The 13,771-nt window shown below is 38.9% G+C and overlaps 1 protein-coding gene across 1 annotated transcript in view; it reads left to right on the top strand.

The window, feature by feature from the left end:
- The window catches only part of bsna (bassoon presynaptic cytomatrix protein a), a gene marked incomplete at its 5' end in the record, with an annotated part of 43,051 nt that extends 34,655 nt beyond the window's left edge, over positions 1-8,396 (top strand). The window contains 4 exons of the mRNA XM_071538950.1: positions 3,896-3,989; positions 5,125-5,256; positions 6,215-6,269; positions 8,294-8,396. Coding sequence (XP_071395051.1) covers positions 3,896-3,989; positions 5,125-5,256; positions 6,215-6,267 — 279 coding nt within the window. The remainder of the gene's footprint in view (positions 1-3,895; positions 3,990-5,124; positions 5,257-6,214; positions 6,270-8,293) is intronic.
- Between the last annotated feature and the right edge of the window lie 5,375 nt (positions 8,397-13,771).

Raw genomic sequence — 13,771 nt, 5'->3', positions numbered from 1 at the left:
TCCATCCTCCCAGAGATAAGAGCTGCTACATCTCCTCCCAATTCAGAGGGTTTATTTAAATTCTGCTGCGCCTCTGTTGGCAGGCCTTATCTAGTGTTGTGATTAGCACAGTGGCAGCCGATAACTCAATGTAGCTGATTCACTGTCTGGTAGAGAGAGATGCAGAAGAGATTGGCACTCGAAATCGCTCCCGATGAAAATCTATTCTCAGCCTGCATCATAAATCCATGTAAATGTATTAAAGTCTGATTCTGACATGTTTTAACATCACAATTCTGAGACTTTAATGAACATCTATTCTGTTCCTGAATTAATTCCACCTCTAGTAAATGTCATGTGAATGTATTTGCCATTGAATTTCTCAAAACCACCGTGTTTATTATGAGTATCCCAAAGTATTCATGATGTCCATTCACCGCTGAATAGTGTTCATGATTTTCATATTGCTGCATTGTTGTACTATCAGCAGGAAAGCGTAATGAAATATTTCACATTGTCTGGTTTCAAATTATGCAGGAATTTGTCTGGGAAATTATTTTGAAAGCTCTGCTGCTGAGTAACTCTGACAGGAAGCCATAAACAGTAAATGTAGCAGTCGGCGTATGATTATTATTCTGCAACCTCATTCCCTTTAAAACTCTTATGTTGGGTCCATTGTGTAATTAAAAGCATTGATTAAGTGGCTGTAAATGATTAAATGCTGTATGCAAATTAGACAAAATGCATCACATTCATTTTGCTGCAGCTGAATCAGAGTCAGAGTCAATGGGGAGCAAATATAATGTGTGATTATTTGGCTTCAGTCCAGGTGCTTGTCAAGTTAAGTCAAGCGAAAATTTATTTATGGAGTGCTTTTAACAAACAGGTTTGCCACAAAGAGCTTTACAGAAAACAGAGGAGCTAAGAAAGATAATTAAAACAACAGATACCAAAACAGTGTTGGGCTCCTGTGTCTGTCGGTGTGACCGCTGGTTTGTATGGTATGTAACAGGCTGCCTTTTTTAGTGATAGCCATTAGAAAAGTCCTGCAACTATCATCCACTTTTTACTGCAACAGCCACTGCAGTCTAGTCTTTCTCAAATGTTGCAGGTAGAGCTGAATATGCATACTGTAACACGAAGCACTAATCCTCCAAACTGCTCAGCAGGCCGTTTTTTGCAGCTTCTGACGACTGAACAGGGAACAAAATTTGAATTTTCCAAACAATTCCACTCAGAAATGGAGTTAAAGCGCAGCAGTACTGCAGCACGGATGCAGTAAAATGTGAGATTTCATCAGTGTCTACATCGAATGAAACAAATAAACATGGTTTTAATTGGAGTCGCAGAAGCTAAACCAATTAATGGAGAATGGTGCAGAATTTCAACATTATGCAGATTCAGGACAGTTCAGGACAATTTAGGACACTTCAGGATAGTAAATAAAACTCCTGTCTCCCCACTGTCTGCCAGCTCTACAAACACCCCATCATCACTGGATTAAATTATACTAACTGTCAAATCATTAAAATCTCGTTTCCCACATTTCACTGTTTGTGAAAGACAGATGTAACAGAGAAAACATATTTTCTCTGGTTGTGATTGCACTGAAAAGCAAAGCAAATGGATTATTTTCCAGCAACTGGCAGTTACAAAGTTGCTAACAGAATAATAAGCCTGTCTCCAGCCGGCCAATTTTTGTTTACATTTTATCTTGTTTACAAAGCACCCAATGCACTTTGGTTGTGCTCTGGGAGAAGATTATAGTATGACTGAAGATGATTTTCCACAGGCATGGGTACATTTTCTGTTTGGGATGAATAGCGCTACTGTGATATGAAGTTCATTTGGATGTAAACATTTAGCCAAATCCCCAAGTCATTGTCAGCAGAGCAACTCCAGGCTCATATTTTCAGGGTCACAATATGCTAGGACAGTCCAGTCAGGATTTTTGTTTAAGTAGGAAAAGTTGACTGACTGAAAAAGTTGACTCTTTTTCATCTTTTTTTCCCACACACACAGTTGCATAGAGTCACACCTGGGGACTGCCCAGTAAATCCATAAATTAGAAGAGAATGCACATCCCAGAAGAACACTTTTCAATCAGTGCTGGTATGAAGGAAATCAACTTGAGGAAAAAAGGAAATACGTACACCGCACATGATATAACGCAATGTTTTAACAGTAGTTGTTGAGGGAGGAGAGAGCATTCACTTTCTCCACAGTTTTTCCAGCAAATGAAATTGTCAGTATCATTCTTCAACAAAAAACACACGTCTGCAAAATGTTAACTAATCAGGAATGAAGAAAAGAATGCTTATTTTACCATTGATGAAGTGTCTACATGTCCTTCATTTTCCATTGTTAGGGGCAGTACAGGCGGTGCTCCTTGGTTTGAATGAGGAACGCTGACACTGCAATCACACTAAAACCATTATGTATTACGTAATGTGCATGATTCAAAACTTTTTCAATTTTTTTTTTTGTTGCAATTTTGATTCACTGATGACATTTTTTCACCCCAAAAATATCACAGAGAGCTAGCAAAAAAACATAAAACAAAATTTGATTGAGTTTATACATGTTTACCCAATGCATTAGTTGAATAAATCCAATGCATGCAACACCTGCATCACAGTGCAATGCATGTGCAATGAAATGATGAAGCAGCAACAGAGTCTCTTATGTGAAATGCTTGAGCTACCAAAGAGACAAACATATTTGATGCATTAAATGTGATCAGGAGCATACTAAAATGGACGCTTTCTTTAAAATATGGGAACCATTTCTGAATTATGTAGAACCGGGTGTGGCTGCTATACTGCTGCAGGGCTTTTTGTGGTTACTGATTTATTAAGCTGAGCTTTGTTTTGTTTTGTTTTGTTTTGGGGTTTTTTGTTTTGTTGTCTTGGTTATTGTATTATTGTCTTCTTAATTATGTTTTGAATAAAAAAAATTAAAAAAAAATGTGATCAGGAGGTTGTAATGCTAACACGCCATGCTAAAGCAAGTGAGGGAATTATTGTAGAAACTTGTTTCCACAAACTACAGAAATGGGTCTGATGGTGACAAATGGAAAGTCGAGGCATTCTTTTGAGAATTATTTTGTTTCAAGTTTCAGTTTCAATTTGAGCTAACTGATCACTGGCTGTAGAGCCAATGGTGTTGCAGTGGTAAATGGGAGATCGAGAAACACTAGTATACACTTGGCTCCTGATGGGAGATGTTGCCCAAAAGTTCAAGCTGTAACCAACATTTCTGAGCATAAAAAAGACGATGAAACAAGGCAATCAACATCAATATATAAAAACAGAATGGACTTGCAGAGTGAAAGCAGGGATAAATAGCTTTTTAACCTTTTTAAATATGAATGCTCCGGCAGACAGCTGACTGGCTTGCCTGTCTCTGTGTGAAGCTAAATAATGTTTGACAGTGTTGAAACTCATCATTCAGTCACTCATCATTCATATCATCCAGTAAGCTGTCACAACAAACACAATAGGGGAGCAGCTTCTTCTATCGTCATTTCTCCGTCTCTCCATCTCATCCCTTTTTCTCTCTCCTCTCGCTATCTGACTCTCTTCCTCTTCCACACTCTCTTTCTCTCTCTCTCTCTCTCATTCCCTGTCTCTCTCCCTCTCTCAAATTTTGTATGAGTATATGGAAATGAATGCCGTATCTCTCTCATGCCTGTCTTTCACCAGCATTGTGAATATGAAAGCTATTTCTCCCCCACTGTCTTCAATTACCAACAGTTTTACTGTGAAAAAAGGATAAATACTAAGATGTATTTGTATTTCTAAATGACTAGTTTTGTGCCTCCCCTCCTCTGTCGCTCTTGCCGTTTCTCATATTCTCATGCTCTCTCTCCTCTCTCTCTCTCTCTCTCTCTCTCTCTTTCTCTCTCTCTCTGCAGGCCAAGATCGACACGCCTCCAGTAACAGCCATCGGAGCGAAGGCAGCGCCCGCCACAGCTGCAAAAACCCCACAACCCCCACTCACAGGCATAGGTACAGTATACTCATCACACTCACACACACACACACACACACACACACACGCACTCCACCCCCATCATGCCAGCTGCTGCTGAGTGTGTCTGTGTTATGTAATCAGTGTGTGCCGTCTCATCTAATCTGAGAGTAATCCACCGAGTGTCGGGACAGATAATCCCACACTAGAAGACACACAGGAGACACACACTTCCATCACACTGGATCAGCCTGCGTGTGTCCGGTAACTATGGAGTTAGTTAGTCAGTTAGTTAACTTGGTATTTAGTCAGTCAGTTAGTTAGTTAGCTAGTTAGTTATTAATGTGCCGGTGAGAAGATCCCAAAACCAGGACTTCCAGGTCGGCTGCTAAGCGTTGCATTCATGTGCTAGTTTGTCTGAAAATTAACCCCAGAAGACAAACAATAAACAAACACGGACCTCCTGCAGCTTAATTAATTTGACAAACTTCATTCAAACAAATGTTATGTCAGTCTGCCTAACAACAAACCTGCAATAAAGGTGCCTGTGTAGTGACTGAAAGTTCAGCATTGCGCCATAACTCGGAAACTCAGGTAGCAAACATTCTCAGTTCTCAGTTTCTCAGTTTCTGACTTCATCATCAGACTTTGGAGGGTGTTCATGTGAAATTTCCAAGTAGGAAAAAATATTTTTTCCGATATATCTGATAGCATGTGAATGCACAATTAGGTTGGTAGTTAGGCAGTCATTCAGTCACTCAGTTAGTTAGTCTCTCTATAAACTAAATCCCAACTACAGTTAGTTAGTTAGATAGTTAGGTATGTGAGTTGGTAGGTAGGTATGTAGTTGGTCAGTTTATTAGTCAAAATCAGTCAGTTATGTAGGTAGTTAGGTACATACATATGTAGTTAGTCAGTCAATGAGTTAGTCATTCAGTGAGTTAAATAGTCACTGTTTAGTTAGGTAGTTAGTTAGGTAGGTAGGTATTCAGTCAGTCGATCACTTTGTTGGTTAGTTGGTTAGTTATGTAGGTAGGCAGGTAGTTATTAGGGTTATGTAGATAATGACTCCTCCTCTCCCTCTCCACTGTCTTTTTGCTCCCTCTCTCCTTTTCTCTTCTCTCTCCTCCATTCCTGTCCATTCCTCTTCCTCCTCCTTGTCTCTCTGTCCAGGCTCCAAGGCAGCTCCTAGACCCGGAGGGATTGGCAGTGCGGCGGCCGGTCAGCCTGGTATGGAGGGAGACGGCATGCTCTCCAAGATCCTGCCTGGAGGAGCCGCTGAGCAGGCCGGCAAACTGGGAGAAGGTACCACAGAGAAATCCCTCAGCCTTTAAAGAGCAACAGCACAATACAACCACTTTGTTTAAAATGGAAGTTAATTTGGTCATGCTATAGTGAAAGACATCAATAAGGTTTAAAGGTGCCACAGTATGTGTAGCAATCATTATCATAACTTATTAATTTTGAGGCATGAGTAAAATTACCTTAAACAAATGAGATCAGAAGATTGGCAGCTAGAAGATTGGCCTCTACTCTGCATTCTCCATTGTTTCTCCACCTGTTGGATCTGGAGGGAAATCTGCTGGATCGCTTTATGGCACAAAACAGGAAGAGGTTCTGTTCTTCCAGAGCAAACAGAGCTAAAGCTTTCAGAGTTTCTGGCAGCAGATGATGGAAGGAGAGAAAGGCCGAAAATCACTTCCAACATGTTTATCCTGAAAGAGAAAACAAACGCAAGCAGAGTGACGCCAGGGAGGGAGAGAGGGGGGGCAGGTAGCAGCATCCTCTTTACAACAGGAAGGGATTTATGGGAAATCTGGTTTTAATTTTGAGCAATACTAGCACTAACAATCCACTGATATGAGATAGAAGCTACCAATTGTCTCGACCATGGTCTCATTTGTTTACGTAATTATACCAAGGTATCACAATGACTTTGACAATCATAGATTGATATTTAATCGCTTCTTAAAACACACTTTTACAGGAAGGCTTTTTCATAGTATTTATAGTATTTCTGTCTGTTTTCATTCATTTTTATCACTTTTATTTTATTGCTTTTATTATAAACTGTTTTATTTGGTGTCTATGCTTCATGTTTTATTTATTTTTATCTTATTTATGACAATGTTGGACTCCTGAATATGTTGTACTCTTTTATCATGTTTTGTAAAGCACTTTGTAACTTTTTTTTGAAAAGCGCTATACAAATAAAGATTAATTTTAACCTCTAACCTCTCTCTCTTGTCTGCTCCCCTCCCAGCTATCTCCGGATTTGGCAAGAAGTTCACTCTTTCTTCTGAGGTGCTGAGATAAAGGTATGTGGTGTTGGTCAACTTACCTGGTTCAATAAGCTGTGTCTTTAGTTGGGAAGCTTTCATTCTGTAAAGATCAGGGCTTTGGTTTGGTTTGTTGTCGGGACACTTACTTGTAATAATTGGCGGTCTGAGAATTTAAACTTATTCTGTTTTTGCACTCATGGTAAGTCGTTCTGGACAAGAGTCAGTTACATGCTCAAAATGTAAAACGTAAATGTAAATGGTGGTGCTCAACATCATACTAGATCATATAGTCAGACTAATGGAAACTTGTAGAAGACTAATCATTCGTAGCAGTAGTAGCTCTCAATAACAGAATATGAAAATAGCTGGCAGTGATTGTTTCATTTTGCACTGGGGCTTGATTTTATGGGTTTTATGGGTTTTATTGGTTTTATGGGCTGGCGTTCCTACATCCATAACACCTACCCCAGAGCAGTTTGAATATGCGTGTATCGCTGCAACTCAATTTCAGTGATTGTCATGTTTCCACTTGAGCTGAGGATTTCCCTGGTCCTAGGGCCCATGAAATCCATTGAAAACTATGATACAATTTCTAAAATGTACAGTTGTACATATGAAAAGACAAAATCTAAGACCACTAATCCAAAGATACAAGGTATTCATCAGACAGCAGCAATATTTTTCATCAATGATTCAGGCACACAGCACTGGAAATGTTTCTTCCTTTCTGCAATAAACAAATCAAGTGCATCTCAAATGTTTGAAACGTTGGGTATAAAAATAAATATCTGAGATGCCACCGGTTCGAAGTCTGCTGGGAAGACAGATAGCTACAGTGTGTTGACTCTTGTAGGCATCGAGTGGGTGGCTTAAAGTGGTTTACTCAGAATAGGCGGTGTGTTCTAAAAGCTGTGTAAAGAGCAGTGTGTGTGTGTGTGTGTGTGTGTTTTCTCTGTCTGTGTTTCTTATTTTTGGCCCTGTGGAAGGCTCCGCATGTGTGGGTTGAAAAAGACTGAAGTTTAAGTTCACATTGACATGACAACTTACTCCTGCTATGGCATAGATCTGGATCAAACGAGCAGTGTGTTTACACGTCAGATTAGCACAACTGTACACGCAGTGCTATGATGCAGAAGTGTCGAGTCGAGGGTACAGATACAGTCTGTCAGGAACTGGCAGGTACAGCTAATGCACTACAATCGCTAGCTGCAGTCTTTCTTAATTATTATTTGCATTTCAAGGTTTAGCACTGTTTACCTTTTACAGCCTGATGACAGTGGAAGCATCGACATATGTTGTTGTATGTTTCATTTTAGGCATGCTGTTTTGAATGTAACTATTTCATTGTTTGATGCATTGATTTTTTGAGAATGGCACATCCTTGACCTTATGCCACGGGTTAGGGTTAGGGTTAGGGTTAGGGAAACTCTACCTGCCATGGGAAACTCTATTTGAAGATTGGCATATGAAAGTAGTGTTACTTCAACACATAAGTGAGGACTTCAGATAGACCTAGCAATTATCAAATTAGCCAGCAATAACTACACCAACTGCTTGAATTTAGCAGTTAGCTAGCTTACTAGCTAGTTAACTAGCTAGCTACCTAGGTTAGATTCCGGTAGCAGCTATATTGGGACAAATATATTACTTTTAAATGTGACGTTTGTGACGTGTATCTTGTTACACAACAGTAGGGCAGAGCTGGGATGTACTTTTCCAGGTAGAGTTTCCCACCCCAAGTTTGATATAAGCTCAAAATGGCCGATGTGAAAATAAGGTCCATGATGTAAAAGAGTGGAATTATAGTTTAGTCCCCTCAAAAATGACCATTACACCACTGCTTTAATTCAGGAAATGGATATAAAATATGCAAAATGGGTCTGTTACTGTACTGTGGCATTGTTTTGTAAATTACGGTATTACCATTTGTGTTGCTATTGCTGGTGTGTTGGAATGCTCTCTTTGTACCATGCAATTATGAAAGTGTATAAACAAAGGAAATATGATGCTTGTACATGTAAAACTGACTGAAATCTGTGTATGTATCCGTGCATTTGCAGGAGTGTGTAAATGTCTCATGAGGAAGTCACGAGGCCTCGTACCAGAAAAACCTACGAAGTTCCCCCTGCTTTTGTTTTTCTAAAAGAGAGAGAGGAAGGAGAGAGAGAGAGAGGAACAAAGAGAGGACAGCTGAGCATACTGGTGAGTACTGAAACTGTCACTTTTAAACTTTACCCTGCAAACAAATGTCCATCTTAGCAACTCACTTGATCTAGTACAGTGGTTTCAAACCGTGAGCCATGGAGGGCCAACAGCAGGTAAAATAATAGGTTTTCATTCCAACCAATCACTATACCAGCTGTTTTTACTAATTAACACACCTTCAACCAAGAGAGGGGGGAACTAATCATTGAAATCAGCTGTGTAGTGTTTGGTTGGATCAAAAACCTGCAGACTTCTGAGCCCACTTTGAGACTACTGATCTAGTCTGAGTCTTAAAATATTAATTCCCTTAAAAGAAAGTGAAGAATTCTGCCAAAATTAGATAATGTTACATGTTTCAGTGCAATTCAACTTGCTTCAACATTTCTTATAAAAAAAAGGAGCCACTGCCTTGCAATAAGGCAGATGGCTTGATGTTTTAAATTCTTAAAACAAATTGGATCATATCAAAACAAGTCTATCTCACACCTTTGACAGATTTTTCCACTAAAGACAGGAAAGAATAGTATAGGGCAACAGAAAATGAAACTTCTTGTTTGTTTTTTTGCAGTGTAATATGTAGCATTCAGGATAGATACAAACCCAATGACATATTGCAAGCGACTGCCTGTCACACTCTATCACAGTAATTGCTGATGTTGGATAGTTTTCGGTACTCATCCTTTGAGCAGGTTGGTACTCACATGAGGATTTCATGCTCTTGCTCAGGTATAGTCAGTATTTGACAATGTCAGTATCGATGACTGAACCGGAAAGCAAACCTTGAGTAGTGGACTGTCCCTTGTTTCACAAAGTATGAACAACCTGAGGCAGGATGAAGGCAAATATATTTCCCCTTGTTAGCAAAATTATAAAACACTCATATGCGCATATTTAGGCTCATTAACCCCTCTCATTTGAACCTTCACTCCCTCAAAGACCATCGAGTTGAACTTGCCTCTTTTCTTTCTGGTTGTTTGTTTTCTCTTTTTTGTTTTGTTTTGTTCTGTTTTGATTGTGTCTGATTATTTTGTGACTCTGTTACCTCTTCTGTCCTGTCTTCCAACACCATGTTTTGTAGTGTTTTACACTTGTATTGTTATCACTTTATTGCACAATTTATAAAAAAAAAAAAAAAAAGTATCGATGACTGAACCAGAAAGCAAACGTTATTATAAAACGGGTAGTTCCAACCGTGCCTTCTGATTTGCCACAAGGCATTTATAAAATGGCATGTGCAAATAGATTAAAGCTACACTGGGCAAGAGTTTTATGTAAAAATCCTCCCGTCTTATCAGCCAAAATCTTAAAGTGGGGCTGCGGCAGAGAAGAGTGAACCGCCCCCCTATTCAAGATGCCACACTGGTGGGAAATCGTCTCCGCTCACAGAAAGTGACAAATCAAAACATGAGAGTGAAATCCAAACTGTCTCCTAAACAGCAGCAGAGAAAGCTGGACTCACCAGCGTCAGATCTTCTTCTCTCTCGTCTCTTTGGTTTCCTTCGGTATAATAAAGCATCACAGACCAGCCGGGTTGGTAAACATGATCGTGCTGTGTGACGTTTACTGACAGTTCTGGATATTGAACGGTTGCCTCTCACGCTGCTTGAGACTGCAAATGTGCAAAATCTTCTATTGCAGCTTTAAGGAAAAAAAAAATCTAATCTAAAAAATCTAAAATTACATCCCTTTTTCTTGCAGCCAACAAGGACTGGAACCCCAGGATACTTGATGTCCCAGGCCTGAACACACGCTGGCAGAGAGAATACCCTGCTCTCTCTGGCAGGCCAGACAGTAAGTATCAAACCCAGAGAACATTTTCACTTCCATTTTTGGCTGATTGAGACAATTGTCACCTTTTAGAAAAGAGCTCTGCTAAACCTAAAATTGAGTGATTGTACTGTGAGTTGATAAGACAGAAAATGAGAGAGAATAGGATAGCGGAGATTTTTTTTTTTTTTAACAAATATTCATCTATGCAGTTGTTATGATGATTATTTTGATTATTGGCAGTATCAAATTCAATCAACATGTATTTATACAGCACATTTCAGGCAATGTAACCCAAAGTGCTTCACAAACACAGTTAAAAACAGTTCAGGGTAAAGAAAACAACATCTTAAAGGGACACAAGAACCGAAACATATTACTACTCTTGTCACATCCACCAGAAATTGACCTGCAACTTGTTTTGGGTCCTGCTACTTTACAGCTTTTTTTTTTTACAATTGGTTACAAGCATGTCTCAATGCTAGACTCACTTTTTCAAAACTCTTCACACTGTTAGCACAACAGAAGTCTATGTGGACCAAACTGTGACTGACTCTTGCCTTGCTTTAACACAAAATACATTGGTTTAACACAAAAGACATTCAATGACCACAGCTTTCAAAATTCTTGATTTTTTTTCTCACTCAAAGTCAAAACCACCAGAAAGCAAGACCAGCAAAACCACGTGTATCTACAGCCCATTCTGCAAATGCTTACATACTCTTTTCAAAACTTAAATTTACAAGTTCAAAACCTAACATTTGTGTAACAATTTGCCATCCCATTCCATTGAAATACATTCAAAATCCTAAAAAAAACATGGTTATGGAGACAAATAGTGAAAAATTATTGATTGAAATTATGTAAATGAGACCAACCACAGGTGATTCCCATCTCAGTCCCATCTCATTACCACCTGTACAGCAGGTGTGATGTGGAGGAAAACATGTGGCCAAACGCAGGTGGACGACTGTAACATGATTTGTATGTTTTGTTTTTTTGTTTTGTTTTTTGAGCAAACTATTACAGTACTGACTTTTGTTTTCCTTACAGCAATGTTCATTCACTCTAGTTTACAGTATTTTTTAATTACTTTATAGCAAATAAAAAAACACATTGAAGCTTTTCCTGTTTTCCTGTTGCATTCCTCTGACTTGTTCCTGTAGTATACTGTAGTACATTCTATAAAGAGGTACCATTCTTACTGTATTTTGTAATGGAAACTTCTGTCTACTGTAAAATAAGACAATGCACACATTTCTTATGCAATTAACAATAACAACAAAAAATATATATACACACAACCAAAAACTAGAGAGCATAAAATGATTTACTACATCAAAGATTGCCATAAAATGACATCTACTGTAATGCTGCCTGTTGTTAGTGTTTTTTAGGTAATTGTGTTATGAGTGACAAAGTGTTGCTGTTGGAGAAAACCAGTGCTGGTGTTTTGGTAGAATTATTTGATTTTGACATAAGTATGCAGTGTTTGGTGCATTTTGGGTGTGAAATGAACTGTTGGGCCAAGCTGCGTGTCGGTACAGACAACAGTGTGAAGAGTTTTGAAAAAGTGGAGTATTGAGAAAAGTTTGTAACCAATTGTAAAAAATTGTAAATAATAGAGCAGTAGATCAATACAGATCGTCTGTGTGAACAGTTTATATTGACAGTGAACTCTCTGACTGTATATATGAGAGGCTGTGGCTTGGTAGCACGATCCCAACAGTTGTTAGTGTCATACTGTATCTGACTGACTGACTGTAACACTATATGGATGTGAGATAGAATGCCACTGTATAGGTCATTAGGGGTTGTGTGTGTGTGTGTGTGTGTGTGTGTGTGTGTGTGTGTGGTGGAGGATTGAAGGGGGTTGGAAGAGGGTTGAAATCATTCTCATTAGGATACAGTAACATACAATCCGCTAGTGATATGATATCATACCATGCAATAAGGATACCATACCAAATGCAAAGATGAGCTTAATTGCTCTCCCTGCGGGGAAATCAGCTCATTCCTGTTCTTCTTCCATAGTCTATCTTCTCATACTTTTAGCATTGCAAAGAAATGTTATTTTTTTAACAGCTCAGTAGCTTTTACTCTGAGCTCATTGTAAATTATTTGCTTTTTACTTTTTGTTAAAGAAATGTTTACCCCAGTAGTCTCACTTCTACTCCAGTGAAAGTTCAGCAACGTAACAATGCTTCCACTACAGCAGGATATTTCAGTTCTCTTTCCCAGCCTGGTCTTTTGTCCTTGGACACGAGGTCTCGAAAACGTATTGCCATTCTTGTCATGCTGAGACAACTGAGAGACGAAAGAAATAGAAGCAGCCTCTTTTGTTCGTTCCTCCAGCGCAGCCTGAAGCCAGTTTTGCCTTCTATACTTCTGTGTTCTCGCAGCCACAGAACTGTAGCTGCTCCTGGAAATCGGTGGCATTTGGGCTGCGTGAGTCAAGAGCCTGCAGTCGGCTCTGCCAGTCAGAAGTAATGGGTAACACTTTACAATAAGGGTACATTAATTAAGGGTTAGTTAATGCTTAATAAGGGTTAGTTCATGCTTATTAAGCAAAGAGAGGCACAGAGAGGGAGAATATAAACTATTAAATAATACATTATTTAATGGTTTATAAAGATGACTTAAATAATGTATAAATTAATACCTTAGTTAACATGAAAACACCATTAGTAAATGATTACCAGACACATTAGTTAACTGTTATTTATTAACGTACCCTTATTGTAAAGTGTTACCAAGTAAGGATTCAACAAAAGTCAATCTGGCTCAGCAGGCTCGGTCCAAGATGGACACCGCAGTAAATTATGGACTACTGTCTGATTTTCAAGTAGTATATAACTGAGACATAAACCCCCAAATAGGACCAAATCTCTATATTATAGCTGAATTACAACAAAAAACTACGACCAAGATAATTAAGTCAGTACTTTGTGCTTTTACCAGCATGAATTTTTTATCAGTGTGTTGTGTTGGGCTGCTGCTGCAACATCTCCCCGCTCTGAAACTTGGCTCCAAACAGAAGTCGCTGCCCCTCTGGTGGGGACACTTCAGAAAACAGGCCTTCAACCCATTTTATCTCTCAATTCACAGTTTAAGAAACCAGGAAAAATGCAGCACAGAGTGAACTGACATCAGTGTTTGTGTGTTTCATCCCCATTCCCTGTGAGACACTGAGCCTAACCGATTGATTGGCATTTCTCAGACCGCCTGATTTGTTTCCTTTGTACTGACTGTGATGTCATTTCACATCAATGGTATTTAAAGTTTGAGATGCTCAAGGGAATCGACTTATTCATTTATTTAGGGTTTGGTTTATTTATTTACACTTTGATAAAAACATCACAGAAGTCACAAAAGAGAGAATTACGTCTGAGAGGTCAGAAGACAAAAAAGCAATGGGAACACCTAAATATAAACCAATGAGAGGAACAATACACAGTGAAAATGCAAAAAAGTGGTTATGTAATTACATAATATAAAGAGAAATTGTATAAAAAAAAAAAACACAAATCCCAGCCCCTCAGACAGCAGTGTGATTATTATCAAGG

The sequence above is a fragment of the Centroberyx affinis genome, unplaced genomic scaffold (genome assembly GCF_046629955.1).
Source record: "Centroberyx affinis isolate AG114_WGS23_722 - 3 ecotype Tasmania unplaced genomic scaffold, CSIRO-AGI_Caff_v1 ptg003376l_1, whole genome shotgun sequence".
Classification (NCBI taxonomy): domain Eukaryota; kingdom Metazoa; phylum Chordata; class Actinopteri; order Beryciformes; family Berycidae; genus Centroberyx; species Centroberyx affinis.
This window is presented reverse-complemented; position numbering and strand designations above follow the sequence as displayed.